Raw genomic sequence first — 18049 nt, 5'->3', positions numbered from 1 at the left:
TTGATGCTTTTGAATTATGGTGCTGGAGGAGACTCTTGAGAGTCCCATGGACTGCAAGAAGATCAAACCTATCCATTCTCAAAGAAATCAGCCCTGAGTGCTCACTAGAAGGACAGATCCTGAAGCTGAGGCTCCAATACTTTGGCCACCTCATGAGAAGAGAAGACTCCCTAGAAAAGACCCTGATGTTGGGAAAGATGGAGGGCACAAGGAGAAGGGGACGACAGAGGATGAGATGGTTGGACAGTGTTCTCGAAGCTACTAACATGAGTTTGGCCAAACTGCGAGAGGCAGTGAAGGATAGGCATGCCTGGCGTGCTCTGGTCCATGGGGTCACGAAGAGTCGGACACGACTGAACGACTGAACAACAACAACATGGGTATTTTGATTAGAATGGCACATCGTACAGACGTTGAGCAAAACTGGCATGCGTGAGCAGGACCCATTTTCCAATAAAATAGCCACACAGAAGCTGCTCCATGGCAAAAAGTTTTGCCTGTTTTTCCAGCACTTTTGCTTGGAAGCAATACGGAATATCTCTTTATTGCTCTCAAACTCCAGTGGATGAGAGAGATGGGGAAAACTACATTTACGGCGGGCTTCTCTCCTGCGTATTTGGACGATTATGAGATACGGAAGACCCAACTCCTTCTTCAAACACTGGTACACATAGATCTGCAGTATGTAAGAACTGCAGTTAGCAGATCTCGTTCCTCATTAATCCTTAATAACTTCAGGTTATGTTACAGGTAGGTAGCCGTGTTGGTCTGCCATAGTCAAAACAAAATAAAATAAAAAAATCCTTCCAGTAGCACCTTAGAGACCAACTAAGTTTGTTCTTGGTATGAGCTTCCGTGTTCATGCACACTTCTTCAGATACACTGAAACGGAAGTCACCAGACTTAGTTGGTCTCTAAGGTGCTATTGGAAGGAATTTTTTTATTTTGTTTTGACTATGGCAGACCAACACGGCTACCTACCTATAGCTTGGGATCAGTTTACTTGAGGGATCGCCTTTCCAGTGCCACATAACACCCCCTCTACATCTGGAAGAAAGTGAGCTTTTCGTCAGGCAGCATCTACAGTTTGAAACCCCCTGCCTATACGCCTTCACTGTACTGTACAATTTTTGGTGACTCCTAACAGCACAAACTGTTGACCAGCAGAGGGCAGCTGTGTCATGCACAGATCAAAAATGAGATCAGCTGAGGTTCCAAATCAATTCCAGGCAGCATCAAGGCTATGTACAAATTTGCAGCTTTAGATGTTTGTTTCCCCTGCTGTGTTTCAAGTTGCATATTTACGGTGCTGCTGCTTGCACCAGAGATGGGATGGGATGGGCAAGGATATATTTCACCCAGCCTGTGTTACCTGTTTGGTTTCCCCACCCCTGAAACCCACCCTTCCTAAACCAATTCAATGAAGCTGTAATCCGTGTATGCAAAACAGATGATATGTGTACACCTCAAGCCCTTAAAGTAGCCATGATTTGGGGCAGATCTACACCATATGTTTAAAGCACATTGCTTAATACACACCCAACCGAAATCCTGGCTACTATAATTTCTTATAGGTGCTGGGAACTGTAGTTCTGTGAGGGGGGGAAACTACAGGATTATTGGGAGGGGTGTCGTGTGATTTGAATGCATGCTGTGGATCTGCCTAAAGCTTTGAACCAAATCAAGCCATCGAGTCTCCTGATTCTGATCCCTTGGCACTGTAGAATATGAAGGGTTGTGGGTTTGAATGCTGTGCTGCAGCGGGTTGGACTAGACGACCTCGTGGTCCCCTCCAACTCTACAATTCTATGATAATCCTAAGACCCAGGCTCACACATTGCATGGGAGTGTCTGCATTTTCACACTATTTTTTTCACTCGCCCGCCACCCGCCTCCCTTTCCTTTAATTTTGGACGCCCTCTTTCCCAGCCCATCTCTCGCTCCCCTTTTCAAGACTTCTGGGAGACAGAGAGGCATTTGTCTGCTTCCTATTGGGGAGGGGGTTTACACGCTGTCCACCAAGCTCTGGGGACAATTGCAAAACAGCTTAATCTTTTTACCCCAGATGCTTGTGGTGAGGATTCCCCTCTCAATGGCCTGCCTTGTTCTCCATTACTCACTCAAGTCGAAACGGTTGCAACAGGCAAACCCTGAATGTGCCCATTGATGGGGTTCGTTCCCCCTCTGCCTAATGAGGTGGGGGCAAAGCGCGAAGCTTTGTACCCCACCCCACCCCGCTGACGGCACTCCAGCATCGGCTTTCGGGAGGACTTTCTGAGCGCGACAATGCTGAACAGTTTACACAGCAACCTGTTCGGCCCCCAAATGGAGCCACACCTGCAGCATGCGTTTAAAGATGCATTAACGTACCACTTTGACAGCCATGCATTCTGTCAGAGGCTCCTGGGAACTGTAGTTTGTTAAGGGTGCTGAGAGTTGTTAAAAAGGTAAAGGACCCCTGACAGTTAAATCCAGTCGCAAACGACTCTGGGGTCGCGGCGCTCATCTCGCTTTACTGGCCAAGGGAGCCGGCGTTTGTCTGCAGACAGTTTTCCCGGGTCATGTGGCCAGCAATCCGGCACAACGGAACACCGAAACCAGAGCAGTGCACGGAAACGCCGTTTACCTTCCCACCGGAGCGGTACCTATTTATCTACTTGCACTTTTGGGCGTGCTTTTGAACTGCTAGGTTGTCAGGAGCTGGGACGGAGCAACAGGAGCTCACCCCGTCGTGGGGATTCGAACCGCCGACCTTCTGATCAGCAAGCCCAAGAGGCTCAGTGGTTTAGACCACAGCGCCACCCGCATCCTGAGAGTTGTTAGGAGACTCCTATTCCCCTCACAGAGCTCAGAGGGGCTTAACAATCAACCCCTCTTCACAGGGAACTCTGGGAATTGTAGCTCTGTCAGGGGAATATGGGGCCTCCTAGCAACTCTCAGCCGGGAGTTCGAAATTCGCCAGGTGCTAGGCGCATTTTGCACCCGGCAATCAGTCTCTTGCAACCAAGTGATGATGTCCCGGCGCCAGGATGGTGCCTGACGTCTCCACCATCTGGAAGTGCATGCCTGGGGATCCTTGGATCTTGACTGTTTTCAGCAGCACATCTTGTAGAATTCTATCTGTTACATTTTATCTGCACAATCGGAATGAGTTTCAGGAACCAAAAAGTCATATTGAAAAATACGACTTTTGAACCGCCTGGCCCCAAAATGGCAACTAGGCATTCCGTTTTGGTGACTGCAACCCTGGTTTAAGGAGCCATTTGGCACCTAGTCTATATATCTGAGTTCCTAACGCTGCTCTCAGCACCCTTAAAAAAACTACACTTCCCATGTTTCTCTGGGGGAAATCGTGACTATTTAAAGCGGTATCATAGTGCTTTAAATGTACTTTAAAAGTTTTGGCCAGGCCCAAGCAGAGAAATTTCTGCTGCCTCGAGCAAAGGACATGATCCAGAACACCTTCATTCCAGGTACAGAAGCTGACCTGACTGGGTTGGCTGCTGAGTCTTATTTCAGCATCTCCACATCTGGCGGGCAAGCACATCTGGAGGTCATTGTATTGAAAGTACCTGGGCAGTACATTCACTCCTTACAGCGCCTTAGCTGGAACCCAGGAAAGGAGCATTGCATCTCCCCCCAAAGATAAACTTTGCTGTGTTTCCTGAGAAAATAAGGATTGCTTAGCTTCTTCTCGGAAGGAAAGAGCTGTACTGATACCATGTAACAGCTGCAAAAAAAAAAAATTGCAGCTACTAATTCTTTTAACTAGAGACGTCAGGCATTGAGCTGGGCACCAAATCTCCGTCACCATTTGAGTTTTTTGACCCCCTCCTTCCCTGTATCTCCCCCAACCCACTCCTTGGAAACAAAGTCTACTTCCAAATTTATCCTTTTTTTTTACAGGAATGTTTTATTCATAAGCAAAATATATCACAGAGCATTCTCTCAATCTCTCTCTTTCGCTCTCTCTTTTACTAAAACAGACCTTGCCCTGAGAGGAAATGTGTTTGTAGAAAAGACAGGGTGTGGGGGAAAAATAACATTTCATATATAGCATTTTCTTTTTAAAAATTATATACATTAATATATATATATATATAAACATTTCATTAATAAGAATCTCTAGGGCAGGGGAAATAGCTGACTGTTCTGCATACACTTCAACACAGGAGGCGGGGAGTGAGAGAAAGCTTTGATCTGAACATAAGTCACACTTGGTGGCCAAGAAAAATTGTGGGGGTCGAGGGAACGAAAACCCTACAGCGCCTTTTGCAGAAAAGCCTTTCTTTTCCTGCAGAAAGCCCATCCTTTTCTGTCCCAATCCAAAGAGGAGACAGATGGCTATCGACGCATTTCAGCAAGCAGAACGGAAAACATGGTTTCACCACGCCTGAAAGGTGGCCACCGGATTGAGTCAGAAGATGATGAGTGGTTTCTTCAAAAAGAGGAGAAATGTTTCTATAGGGTGGCCGTGTGTCCCCCAAATGGAAAGGCAGGGAAGCCTGTTAGGAGTCTGCCATGCAGCTTTAAATGAGCAGGAGACAGGAGAGAGCAAAGCCTCCAACAGTTCTCCGGTGAAAATAGGGACGTCCTAAGGAAAAGCAGGACATTCCGGGATCAAATCAGAAACTGGGACGGCTTCTCTAAATCAGGGACGTCCCTGGGGAAATAGGGATACTTGGAGGGTCTGAGAAGAGTGTGGGACCCTTTCTCTGCCAGTTGCTTCGCCCTACCTCATCCCAAACCTCTCCCCCCCAGCCTCATTCCCTCCCCCCACCCTTGGCTTGTACCAGAAGCGAAATCAGCAACCACGGATGACATGACTGGGTGAGAGGGTCCGTCTCAAGGGCACTGGCATGAAAGGGAAGGGCTCGGCTCCCCTCTCCCACCTGCTTCACACTGACGTAACCCCAGGGGCAGCCAAAATGGCGGCCTCCAGAACTTGCTGGACTCCAACCCCCATCAGCCCCAGTCTACATGGCCAGTGCTGAGGGGCGATGGGAGTTGTAGTCCACAACATCTGGAGAGTTGTTCATGCCCTAAGCTAGCCCCCTTCATGGAAGGCTGGAGTAAGATACGGGTCCCACTGCTATGAGGCCTACAGACAAGATGGCGTCATTCCAGTGTAGACTCCACTTCCTGGTTAGTCCTCTTTATGCCTTGAGGCTACAGATAGAGGCAGGGATTAAGAGCTGCTTGCAAGCTTATTCAGTTTAGCGTAGGTTTGGCAACTTCAAAAAAAGAGAAAAAGAAATCCAACGTAAGAATTGAAGAATAAAAAAAACTGCTCCCCCCAAGGAGATGTTTTTGTGATAACACAAGCCTACCAAGCCAGTGCATTCCACACAAAATTGCACCTAAATCCTGGGGAGAATATTGTGAAGTGTGAATACACGGTGAACATGCGAACTAGGGCAGCTTCACTGTTTGACGTCTGCATGTTTGGTTTGCTCCAAGCACTAAGGGGCTTGTGGGTAAGCTGGCCTTTCTGCAAAGCGCTACTGCTGTTGCAAACTGCAGGGAACGACGCATGGACTGTGCAGAACAAAATCAGTAACGAAATGTGCATTTATTGTGCAAATAAAATAAAATAAAAATCACTGTGCGGAAAGGCCTTCAGTTTAAGGCAGGAGCCAGACAATAGGTTTCAAGAGAGCTGAAAGTGGTCCAAAGGACAGTTCTTTCATGGCACTGGTTCTTCTGACCGAACAGGTATACGGCAGGTTTTGAAACACGAAAGCCTGCAAAACCTGTTTAAGCATAAGTGCAAGTCGGGTGAGCGTGCATGGCATGAACATTTGTCTTTTTCTTTTCGTCACCCATCTTCAGCTCTCAGGAAAAGCTGGAAAATGTTTCCAGCCCAAGTGACCGTGAACATGCAATAAGAAATTGCCAAAACATGCATTCAGCTTACCACCTCCCTAGTCTGGCTTTCATTGCTGGGAGGTTGCCAGAAAAAAAAATGAACCATTATGGTGTGATTGCTGGTGTGAGCAGTTCCACCACATCCGAGTTAGAAAGAGAAAGCTACCATTATGTCCAAAACAGAATTTGTGAATTCCCTCCAAATTACATGTGACTGGTGGGAGCTTCAGGGACTGTGTTCCCAGATGAAAATATCATTAATCAAGGTATTCTGCAGCTGGCAGGTCTGATTTATGGAGTGTCATTGAACTGATGGAGAGCTGCGACTTGCCCTCTGAAATATGGAGTTGTTTTCTCCTTCAGTGGAGCTATGATGTTTTGGGGGGAATGTGATTACTGGCAATTGTGGGCATGTGCACTGGTGCAAAGAGTGAGTTTGTCACTAGCAGAGAGGAGCATACGAGTAGCTAATTCTGTTTGGACAACCTCCACTTATTTCCCTGGGTCCCCCCCCCCCCAGGATTATTTTACAAGCCCCAATGAAATGATAGAAGGTTGGAGAAAGGGAATCCTACTCTGATTGCACCCACTAATATTGTCTATTTCAGTGTTTTTCAACCTTTTTTGGGCAAAGGCACACTTGTTTCATGAAAAAAAATCACGAGGCACACCACCATTAGAAAATGTTAAAAAATTTAACTCTGTGCCTATATTGACTATATATAAAGTAATTTTTCAATTTTTCCCACGGCACACCAGGCAACATCTAGTGTGCCGCGGAACAGTGGTTGAAAAACACTGGTCTATTTCACATCCAGAGGTCACTGGGACTGGTGATCATAGCTGATGCTGCTTTTGATGTCTGAATAACTCGGGGAATTTTTGTCCAGATGTTTGCACCAAGTGGCAGATGGGTTGGTTGTGACCAGACACGGTTTGTAACATCTGAACAACGTGCAGGCATCCAGCAGGCAAGGCTTTCCCCAGCAGAGAGATGGGGGAATGGGGGAAAGGTATACCTGTCTGCATCGGTGAAAGGCAGAGAGTCTTTGACAGGGTGGGGTGAAGATGGCAACCTTCACATTTCTAGCAAAGTTAGCTAAACTCACTACTACCAGGGAAGCTCTGGCCTAGTTGGGTGTGAAGACTTGAAGGCCAACTTGTTCACTTCTCCCATCTCAAACGCGCTATAAAAATATACCTTCAGACCCCTCTGAGGTGCCCACCTGGGTATGGCTTCTGTGCCCTGTGGGATCTTTGCCCCTTGGGGGAAAGGATTCCCAGAGGATTGTGCTGTGCAACTCAGCTATGGCTGATCAGACGTCCCCTGATAACCTGTTGAAGAGAATTTGGTGCTGTGTGGACAGGGTAGGTTGGTGTGTTGGGCTGAAACCTGCATCAGAATTAATCTCCGGGGTCGGATTTAAAAACTAGGGCTGGCTCCTGAGAAGCAATAGCGACTTTTCTTTTCTTTTTTTAAGTGTGCATCTGTGCACAAACTGAGTACATTTCCCTTGTTGCAGCTCCTTCAGACGGGAGCCCTCCAGAACCTCTGTTTAATTCATCTCCACAGGCCTAAATGCAAACTGGGAGACATGGCAGTGAAACAGCTGGTAGTAAAATGGGGGGGGGACTAAGTATGTACTGCTTTCAGATGGCTGCAATTAGGACCGACACCTCCCCCCCCCCTTTTGGTTAATGTGCCCTGCTCCCCTTTAACAGCACACAAACTGAGCAGCCGGACTTTTCTCTCGTTCATAGCAAATCTGTGCTCTGCCTGCTCAGCAGCTGTGCGCCAGGCCCAACACTTAAAGAGGCAGGAGCTGGGCCACACACACACACACACACACACACAATAAGCTTAGTACCATTGGCGAGGGCTCATCCCCCCCTTGCCCAGCCGAATCAGAGCAAATGTCCACCAGGTTTTCTCCGGACTGACATTCGCTCCGATTTGGCACCAAAGAGCAGGTTTTCCGGGGGAAAGCAAGTTAAAACCGCTCAGATTCGTGTCTTCTGGGCATGGGGCAAGCAGGCGTGTGGACGAGACCTCAGTGTTAGCGAGCTAAATTTGGGCCACGGAGTTGCGGGCGGGGGACGGGAGGTCAAATTGCTAAGGTCCCTTTAACGTCTGGAGGAGAAAAGGGCGCAGCTGCCAGTCCTGTCAGGTTCCCCACTGTGTGTCCCCCCCCACACCTCCCCTGGCCCCCATAACCTGAGATGGACTCCCCCCTTCTGCCAACATCATAGTCTAGAGTATGTATCTGGCCTCAGGTCAGTGGTTGTGGAGCATGACTGTCAATGCATGTACCAGAGGCAACGGCAGCCGTGAGACATACTCAGAGATCGGTCAGTCCAAACTTCCCCTTGGGTGGCTTGATCGGGGAAGGAAGACCCTTGTGGCAAAAGCAGGGCAGTGGCTCATTTTGGGAGAGGAGGAGGGTGCGCCTCAGCTGGTGGAGTCCTCAATAAATCCTGTCTCCTCAGAGATGGGGCGTCTTCCAAAGCTTGCAGGGACTGCACCAGTTGGGCCGCTTGCGACCTCCCCCCCACCCCCACCCCACCACAACGAATAAGTTGCCTCGTCCCATTCAGGCCCCTTCCTCGGTGGCGGCGCAGCTGGGGGCGTCCGTCAGTAGCCGGCTGCTCTCGTGAGGGGTGGGGCACATGACGTAGCGGCCCATGGCCTGGGGCTGGTGGACTTCGGCCGCCGTCACCGTGGGCTTGAGCGACTGGTTCTCCTTGGCCGGAGCTTCCTCGGGGCCCAGACCGCCGACGGCACCCAGCTCCGCCTCTCCAGGGGCCACGCCGTCGTCCATGTTGACGTAGAGGATCTCTTCCGGGTCCTTGGCCGGAGGGAGGGACTTGAGGATCTTCTCCAGCTCTTGGTGCAGGATCTCAAAGCTGGGGCGGTCGCGGGGGTTGAGGGCCCAGCAGCTCATCATCAGCTCGTACCTGCGCGGGTCCAAAAGAGATGGAGAGTTTATTTCACAGGAACCTGGGATGCCGCATCCTTGGAAATTACCGCATTTTTCTGTGTATAACATGCCTCCCCTTTATAAGACTACTGCTATTTTGAGGGACTCAAATTTAAGAAAATGGCCCAGAGTTGTTAAACTTTTTTTTTTTTTTTTTTTGAGGAGGATTACCCAGAAATGTAAGCTTTTTGGGGGGAGGATTGCCAAAAATCACTCACACGAACGAAATGCGCTGAAAATTGTGCGTGTCACCAATGCCACCAGCCGTCTGTCCACTCGTGGCAAGCAGTCGGCAATCGTACGCCCAATTGCCACGGCGGTAGCCAATCCAAAGCAGTCCTTGCCACAGCCACCAATCACCCACCCACCCAGCTCGCGGCTGCAACCAATCACACGTCCCCCCTCTGCGCTATCCATGTATGAGATTAATATCAGAGCTGCTCAGGGACCTTGAAGTTTTGTAACGGAGGCCTTAATTTGAGCCGGGGGGTGAGAAGCGGTCAACCCTGGAACTCGTTTTCAGTTGCTAGGGTTGTAGGGTGAAAAAATTGAATTTGCTTGCCCGCTGAGTGAGCACAGTCATATTCCTAAGACTGAGAGAGCCAGTGGTGGGATGTCATGAAATTATTTTTTGCCTTGATATAGCACCCTCTACAGTCCGGGCTTACTGATCATAAGGGAGAGGGTTCCCACCATGCAGAAAACCTAACTGGCCATGCTGCCCAGCATCATGGGACGATGGAGGAAGGAGACGCCACCCACGATTTGAAGAAGCAGTGATGATGCTTACAGGCCATCCAGGCAGTCGATTGGCTGCTTGAGTCGGTTGCCCTGACGCAGGTAGTCATAGATCTCACTGTTTTCCACACCTGGGTACGGCGTCTGGCCTCGTGTCGCGATCTCCCACATAGTAACACCGAACGACCACTGCAGGAAAGGAGTCAGAAAGAGGGAATTAGATGCCATGTTGCTGGCCAAGCACAGAATTCAACTTCTCCCATTGGCAGGGTGGGCCTGTCCTGTTTCACCGCCTGAGGCAAAATGGCCGCCCTCCCGCCTTGCTTGCTAGGGTCATACAGCGGCGGCTTCTGGCAAGATTTTGTGAGATCTCGCCAGAGACCGCTGCTTCATCTCACTTCTCTGGCAGTAGGGGTGAGCATTAGGGGTGACTCAGTCTGCCTCACAGGCAGGCCAGCTCTGTCCATTGGTAAACAGGAACAGAAGCCAATTTAGTAGGACACAGAAGCTGGAGGAGGGTGGGATCCAAGGCGTCCCCAACTGGCTGCTCACCACGTCGCTCTTGATGGTGTAAACGCGGTCGGCCAGACTCTCAATGGCGATCCACTTGACAGGCATTTTGGAGATACGGCCTTGCCGGTAATAATCACCATTGTAGATTTTCTTAGAGAGGCCAAAGTCAGCCACACAAGCCGTCATGCTCTCGTTCAGCCTGTTGGGGTACAGAAACCACGTGTGAATGTGTGGGTTGCTCATGGGAGACATGGATGTGAGACTGTCAAAAGCCACTAATCAGCCAGAACCCTCTTCCATCATCTCTCGCATCACACAAACTCACATGCAATTGCGGGCGGCAAGATCACGGTGTATGAAGTTCTTGCTACTGAGATACTCCATCCCGCTAGCAATGTCCGTCATGAATTTGACCAGCGTCTGTGTGGGCAGGTACTGGAAGATGAGGAAAGCACAATGATCGGACACAAGTAGTGGGTGCGCTGCAGGCACCTCAAAGTTTAACTCTCTTGCTCCTGCAAGAGGAGAGACCCACTGGACTCCTGTGTGAAGGACCCAGGATCCAGCGGGCTCCCTCTGCATCTTCCCTTTGTCCCCCTCTAGTGGTCATTCTCTGTGTTACAGTTTGTTTGTTTGTTTGTTTGTTTGTTTGTTTGTTCATTAAACCACCATATTGCTCCATAGCAAAGGTCTTGGAGAGGCTCGTAATGAAACAGAAAACCAAAACAAGCCTAGCAATAAAATGTATAAGAAGCACTTTATATGCATACTGCAAAATAAAACACAGGCAAGGGTTAAAATTCCCCAGTTAAAAACCCTAGTTCAAATAAAAGGAAACTAGCCCTCCTGATTTCAGGCCGAGAGGCCTGACATTTGATTCCCATACTCTCCAACAACTCAATAGCAAAATCTGGGACACAATCTTCCAGGATGCTATCTTCCCCTTTTTCCTTGTGAGAGAACGGCAGCCATCTTGGATGCCATGATCTTGTGCAATTTCGCACCGCAATCACCTCCAGTGCTTTTTTCGGGAACAGCACCCCAAAACGCATGTCTTGGGGTGCTGCGTGACATTGTGGCCCTGAAATAGCACTTTTCGGGGGCGGTTGAGTTGCAAAATTGTGCAATATCATGGTATCCAAAATGCCCGCCATTCTCTCACGAGAAAAAAACGGGATGTCCCGCATTTTCCCCGGGACACCTGCGTGGTATGGATTCTACGCAACGGATATCTCACGGGGCGATGCTACATACCACTGGGCTCTCGCCAAGCCGGGAGTACAACAGGAAACTGTGCAAGTCTCCGTGTTTCATGAAAGGCAGAATGACAACCGGGGAGGGGTAACCTTCACTCTCTGTGTTCTGCAGGCAAACTCCTGAGGGAAGAGAAAGAGTGTGAGTTTCTCAGTGGGCAGCAGAGAAGACATTGGGATCAATGGCTAACGAAGACCACAGGAGGAGAGAGTGCTCTTGCGCTCGTGTCTTGCTTCTGGATTTCTCACAGGTGCTGGGTTGGCCGTTGTGAGAAGAGGATGCTGGACCAGGTGGGCTGTTGAGATCAAGTTTGGTGTAGGGGTTAAGAGCAATAGACTTGTAATCTGGTGAGCCGAGTTTGCATCTCCGCTCCTCCACATGCAGCTGCTGGGTGACCTTGGGCTAGTCACACTTCTCTGAAGTCTCTCAGCCCCACTCACCTCACAGAGTGTTTGTTGTGGGGGAGGAAGGGAAAGGAGAATGTTAGCCGCTTTGAGACTCCTTCGGGTAGTGATAAAGCGGGATATCAAATCCAAACTCTTCTTCTCCTTCTCCTTCTTCTCCTGATGTTCTTACATTCTTAACTCTTTCTACCTCAGCTTGTGGCAAGTTGTGCAGGCCAGGCCATGCCACATGTGTACAACTTGAGAGAATCACAGACTTGGAAGGGACACCAAAGGTCATTGAATTCCATCCCCCTGCAATGCAGGAATCTCAGCTAAAGCATCCGTTACAGATGGCCATCCAACCTCTGCTTAAAAACCTCCAAGGAAGGACAGTCCACCACCTCCCGAGAGAGACCATTCCACTGCTGAACGGCTCTTACTCTTCCTGCATTCTTACTGTTTCCTGCATTTCAGGGGCTTGGACCCGATTTACCCATGGGGTCCCTTCCAACTCTACGATTCTATAATTCTAAAGAGTGAGAGTGGTGAAAAAAGGAAGACACGGAGGGGGGGGAGGCTCCCCTCTGAAACCTGCACACCAGCTGGAAGCCCCCTCCCCTCACCATGTCCCACACCTGCCCCCCAACCCCCAAAGGTCTTTGCCTGTGAGAACATCCTCTTTGGGGGTCCTCTTACCCGACAGGACGCTCTCTTGGTGCGCCTTGTGCCTGAAAAGTTATTTTTACTGTGTTCCTCCTTAATGTGAACCAGAGAGGGAGAAGGGGCTGTAGGGCGAGGCGCAAACTAGCATCAGCTGAGCTTCCACCCACCCACTCTGCGGACTGTCAGAGCTCCCAGCATCCTTGCCAACATCTGTTTTCCCAAGAAGTCTTTTTTTTCTCTCCGCCCCCTCACTTGGAGTCCTGTTCCCTGGGGATGATGCGTCCATTCTGCGTGCCTGCCTCCCCCCCCCCCCTGCAACCACCATCCAAAGGCCGTTTCCTCTCTTCTGGTTTTTCCCAGGCTACAGCATGCGGAATCTGCCCTAAATGGAACGGCCGAGTGTGCTACTTCTCGGGATGGCAATAATAATAATAATAATAATAATAATAATAATAATAATAATAATAATAATATCCTGCCCATCTCACTGGTTTGCCCCAGCCACTCTGGGCAGCTTCCAACAAAGTATTAAAGGAAAACACAGCGAAACACCAGACATTACAAACTTCCCTAAACTGGCCTGCCTTCAGATGTCTTCTAAAAGTCAGATAGTTGTTTATTTCCTTGACATCCGACGGGAGGGCGTTCCACAGGGAGGGCGCCACTACCGAGAAGGCCCTCTGCTTGGTTCCCTACAACCTCACTTCTCACAAGGGAGGAAACCGGCAAAAGACCCTCGGAGCTGGCCCTCAGCGTATAAGCCCTGTCTAGCAATGGCTACCAGCCGCAATGGCTATGCTTTGCTTCCACAGTCTGAGGCTGCAATGCTTCCAAATATATGCTGCTGGACGTCACAGGAGGGGGAAAGGGCTCTTGTGTTTGAGTCCCACTTGTGGGTTTCCCAGAGGCCTCTGGGTGGCCGCTGTTGAGTGCAGGATGCTGGATTAGATGGGTCACTGGCCTGATCCAGAAGGACAATTCTCATGTTCTTACGTGGATCTGGTTCTTCAGACAGGCATCATATGTCAGGCAGAAGAATCTATGGCTTAATGTCCCAGAATGCTCTGGGGCAGTACCACACACAACCTGGAGGAACGTAGGGGTAAGGATAGTGGAGAGGGCGGGTGGGGGTAACTCATAAGCTCTTCCCCCCCCTGAAAGCATTAACTCTTCACGTGCCGTGGCTAAGAAGTGGCGCATGCGCACACATAGCTCACCAATCAGTTTCATGACGTTAGGGTGGTCGAAGTCCTTCATGCAGACGGCTTCGCTGAGGAAATCCTCCATCTCGCTACGGGTGCAGATGGCAACTGCGGGGAGGAAAAGTAAGGTCGGCGGCATGAGATGGGCTTTGAGAACATGCCAGGGGGTCAGGCAGTGAAAACTGTTTTCCACGCCCGGGCGTTGATCCGGAATGTTGGAAGCAATAACGAAGAATGAGAGCACCTCTGAGCGTATGAAAGGTGCTCAGCCATGTCTGGCGGTGGTCCTCGGGTCAAGGGGACATAGGAAATTGCCTTATACTGAGCATTTTCAAAGGCAAAAGAGAGGATGGACAGGTTTCTATCATGGGTGAGCAGGCCCAATTTACGTTGTTGTTTTTCCAATGCAGAAGGAAAGGAGAGAAGGCCTCTGGGCACATGCAGAGTGACGTTTCTTCATTGCTGGTATAATCCCAACCTGCCCCAGTGTGACCAGGATGCAACCACCCCCTCCGCCTCCACTGCTACTTACTTTTCATGGTCTTAACGGCAACCTTAAGGACCGCCCCGTCTTGGCTGAGTTGCCCCTCCATGACAGAGCCAAATTCCCCTGCAGAGACAAAGAAGAAGAGGAGGAAAAGGCCTATGAGCAAGTCTGAGAGAGCGGTCGGCAAACGCCAAATCATGCCAGGTAGAAAATGGGAGTAGGACAGGCCAAATGGCATTCATGTGAGAAAACACCTGTGATTTTAACCCAGGTTTGAAACAGCCTGGTCACCTGTGACGAGCAGAAAACTGCTTCTAGGTAACCAGGCAGAGAAAGGGGGGCGGGGTATGCCATTCAATTTTACTCAAAGTAGACCTATTGAAATGAATGGACCTAACTGAGTCATATTGTTTCATTTCAGCGGAACTTCTCCGAGCAAAACTTAGTTAAATACCAACCCACCCACACAAAAACATATTCTTTTAGGCTGCCTGTGATTAATCTAGTCATGCCAGCTAAGTATCCCATTTTTGTTGGGCTGGATTTTCCCCCCCCCCTGGAGGCTCCTTTTTAACCGCCGCGCAACTTTGCACTGTCCTGATTTCGTGTAGGAAATATAAACACAGAGAGACGATGCTGAGCAAGCGTTAGGTACCGAGTAGCTCTCGGGTCCAAGACAAGAAAATCCAGGGGGGTGGGTGGGAACGTTCCGAACGCCAAAACCATTTGTGCGCCGTTGGGAAGTCGGCCGCCAATACCCATAAGAGCAAAACCGCAAATATTTATAGATAAGTGAAAACACAGCGTTGGTAACCATGCCTCCCCTTTCAAACCGGGCAGCGTTTACACAGTTCGGTTTATAATTAGCGCTGCGCATCACTAACGTGTGGGATGCAATGCTGTCAGATGTGCTAGTGGTGGCAAATGGCCCCAGATGCTTTAAATTAGAAAGTGAGATAAGGTTCGCGGAGGAGAGAGGTCCAGCAGCAAAAAAATGAACCCTGCATGTTCAGGCGCAGTGTACCAGACTTCCAGTAGGAAGAGCAGGGAGAGCTCTTGATCCAGCAAGTTCTTTTGGATATAGGTGTAATGAATCAGATCTGAGACCCACGGGATTTTGAGAGTTAACGGGCTCCCCAGTTTGAGTGGCAGACACCCTTGGGAGGCGGGACATTCCGCTATTTAAAAGGAGGGAGCAGCCGTTAGAAGGGGGTTGAGTGTGTGTGAGAGGGTTGGAGAGTGGTGACTGAAGAAGGAGGGTGTGGGACGAGGTTAGGTTTAGGTTAGGTTAGGATTGTTGAAGATGTGTTTATGTTACTGAGAAGTAGAATCTACACTGTTAAGAAACTAAGCTTATGAACCTATACCGAAACCGTTATGCTCTGTACTAAATAAAGATCTCTTGTTTTTGAGCCAAGAAAATATCGTCGTTCTTTTGGTCCAGCGAGGTATATAAACTCGTGAGGAGGGAAACTCAGGGAAAGGGCAAAACTAACCTGAAAGGCGATAGTTTGTGTCTTGGAGTTCCCGCAGGAGGGGCTAGCGGGCGGAAAACCTGATATTGCCACAGAGTTGCTAAGAGGGCTTAGCCAACTGATATAGTGAGGGGATCTAATAAAGAGAGGCCCCGAACTATAGGCAAACGAGAGGTTAACCCCCGAAGCCCAGAGCAGTGGATATAACCGGCCACGGCCGCTGGACAGGAAAACTCCCGTTACTAAGAAATTCCCAGTTTATTAATCAAAGGGAAAGGCAATAACAGACGGACCTCAGAGGGACAGGTGGGGTGCATGGTAATTTGACCCAGAACACCTGATTAAAAATATTACTTAGTAACAAGGGGAGAGTCTGAAGTGGAGGTTCGTCGCAATAGGGTGCAAGCCAGAGGCTGGGCAATTGGGGGGGGGTGAAGTCTACCCTTCATCCCTCCCCCTCCCCAACAAAAAGCTGCAAAATGGCAAGAGGTCCTTGATCTAAAATAACCAGCTCCATAGAGGGGTCATGTGGGCTTTGCCCTGGCAGGAGCAGAGGCCTCTGTCTGGATAGGAAACGCAGGCAGGTGGGAAATTCATTTCCCCTGTTCCTCCTGGGGCAGAAGAACATGAGCTATGTAAGGGCTTCAGCAAGCCACGTGAACTCTTGGAAGAGCCGACGGCTGACATTTCGGGACCAGATCAGACTTTCCGTGTCTGACTCACTCAGGCTGCTGCCTTATGAAATATCTGGGGTGTTCTAGGAATAGGCGTAAGACATGAGATTCGTGGGTTTTTAATACTTTTTTAAGGGTTCGGAGCCTGCAAACATTCGCTCATTGATCCCTTCTCTCTCCCAAGTTCTCCAAATTTAGCAACAGAATTAGGAGGGAATGCAAGGAATGGGAAGGAAGCGGGGAGAACAGCCTTTGAACTAGGGTGCTAGTAATCCATTTCCAACACCGGGCTTCAGCCTAGGCAAAAGGGAAGCAAGAGCAAACAGCAGAACGCTTCTGAGCATGCGCAGAGTGCCTTTCCTGCTTCCATTGAGGAAAGACCACACCAGCCCACTCCCCAGGGTTTGAGATTAGGGCTTTGTGGGCAGATCAAGTCAAGCTGTGAGCCTCAGGAAGTCTTCGTGTAAGAATGGATCTCTGCAAATTTATGGGCTAGAAAAAAGTTATACTACCAGCTGCCAAGGGAAACACAGAATGCTAGAACTGGATGTACTGTTTTACTTAATTCCCCCCCCAAAACTGGCTGCCAACCTCTTTCTCTCCCCTGTCCCCCCCTCCCTGCCTTTTCTGTTATTAGTTCCGAATAATATTTGCTTCTTGTCATCTCTGTGCTTTGGATCCTGTCTTCTTGTTGCCCATAGTCCCCTGGTTGATTTTATTTTATGTACAAATAACATTCGACTTTGCTTTGGGAACTCCTGCTCTCTTTTGAAGGGGTGTCCTCTCCGTGTCTGGTTTCAAGGCAGAGAACCATGAACAGAGAGGGCAGAAACCTTGAAGTTGCCCATCGGCAGTTAGCACCTGGGCTGGGCAACAGGCAGAGATGCTCATTGGTCTCCTTCTTTGCTTGGGCGAGGCACACTGCATTTCCATTAGACAGTAATCATTTCTAAGCTTAATCTATACATGTAAATCTACATATGCAAATCGCCATCCTGTTATGTCCTCTCTTTTCTTTGCATAAGTGACAACCAAAGGAAATACAGGTTCCTGTGATGGTGAAAAATCGTTACAACCTCCCACCCTCAGATAGGATAACCTAGACGTCTAAAGTAAGGGTTAGCAACTGGCAGCCATCAGGCTGCATCCGACCCTCAGGGAAGGTTGACCCTCCACATGCCAATCTAGAAGCAAAAAAAAAAGAAGGAAGGAAGGGAAAAAGAAAGGAATTTTCTGGAGGTAGAGAAAGTAAGAATTTGCCAGTAAACTATTTTTAAGACTTAGCTAGAGGGCTAATTCAGACTTGCCCCTGCTCTGCCTCTTTCCCCTGCAGAAACCTGATCAGAGGAAACACCATTCGCCCCCCCCCCCCCGATTGTCGTTTGCTTCAATTTATTGCTAAAGAGTGAGTTTTCCCGGGGAAAGCAGCAGGGCAAAGGCAAAACTGCTCGGACCCGTGCCTAGAACGTGCTGGACAAGTGGGAAACATGTGTTTTGTAAATCTGGATGGAGCCCCGAGTCTCTCCAAGAAAAGTAGTTGCTGAGCTGGGATCTCAGGGGCTTCCTGGCACACTTGATGGCTTCAAAAGAGGTTTAGGCAGACTCATAAGAGGACAAGGCTATCGACGGCACCTAACCGCTATGGCTGCGATATGCTGCCCGTGTTGGGAGGCAGAATGCCTCTGGATGCCCGCTGCTGAGAATCGCATGTAGGGAGAATGCGATTGGCTTCCTGTTGGGCCACTGTGAGATGGGGTGGTGGGACCAGATGGGCCTTTGTCCTGTCCCAACAGGGCTCTTATGTTCGGACT

General features: G+C 49.4%; 1 protein-coding gene across 3 annotated transcripts in view; it reads right to left on the bottom strand.

The window, feature by feature from the left end:
* Window positions 1-8418: 8418 nt before the first annotated feature.
* Window positions 8419-18049, bottom strand: part of AXL (AXL receptor tyrosine kinase) — a 60051-nt gene continuing 50420 nt past the window's right edge. For 2 of the 3 annotated variants that reach the window (XM_033158392.1, XM_033158393.1), the window contains exons 14-20: window positions 14135-14212; window positions 13618-13710; window positions 11352-11473; window positions 10423-10532; window positions 10137-10296; window positions 9637-9773; window positions 8419-8823 (exon numbers count right to left, since the gene is read on the bottom strand). In XM_033158392.1, the coding sequence (XP_033014283.1) occupies window positions 8460-8823; window positions 9637-9773; window positions 10137-10296; window positions 10423-10532; window positions 11352-11473; window positions 13618-13710; window positions 14135-14212 (1064 nt within the window). In that variant the 3' untranslated portion in view covers window positions 8419-8459. The remainder of the gene's footprint in view (window positions 8824-9636; window positions 9774-10136; window positions 10297-10422; window positions 10533-11351; window positions 11474-13617; window positions 13711-14134; window positions 14213-18049) is intronic. The other variant, XM_033158395.1, reaches the window with a different exon arrangement.

Source organism: Lacerta agilis, chromosome 8 (assembly GCF_009819535.1).
Source record: "Lacerta agilis isolate rLacAgi1 chromosome 8, rLacAgi1.pri, whole genome shotgun sequence".
Taxonomy (NCBI): domain Eukaryota; kingdom Metazoa; phylum Chordata; class Lepidosauria; order Squamata; family Lacertidae; genus Lacerta; species Lacerta agilis.
The sequence above is the reverse complement of the archived record's forward strand: the minus strand, read 5'-3'. Positions and strand labels throughout refer to the sequence as shown.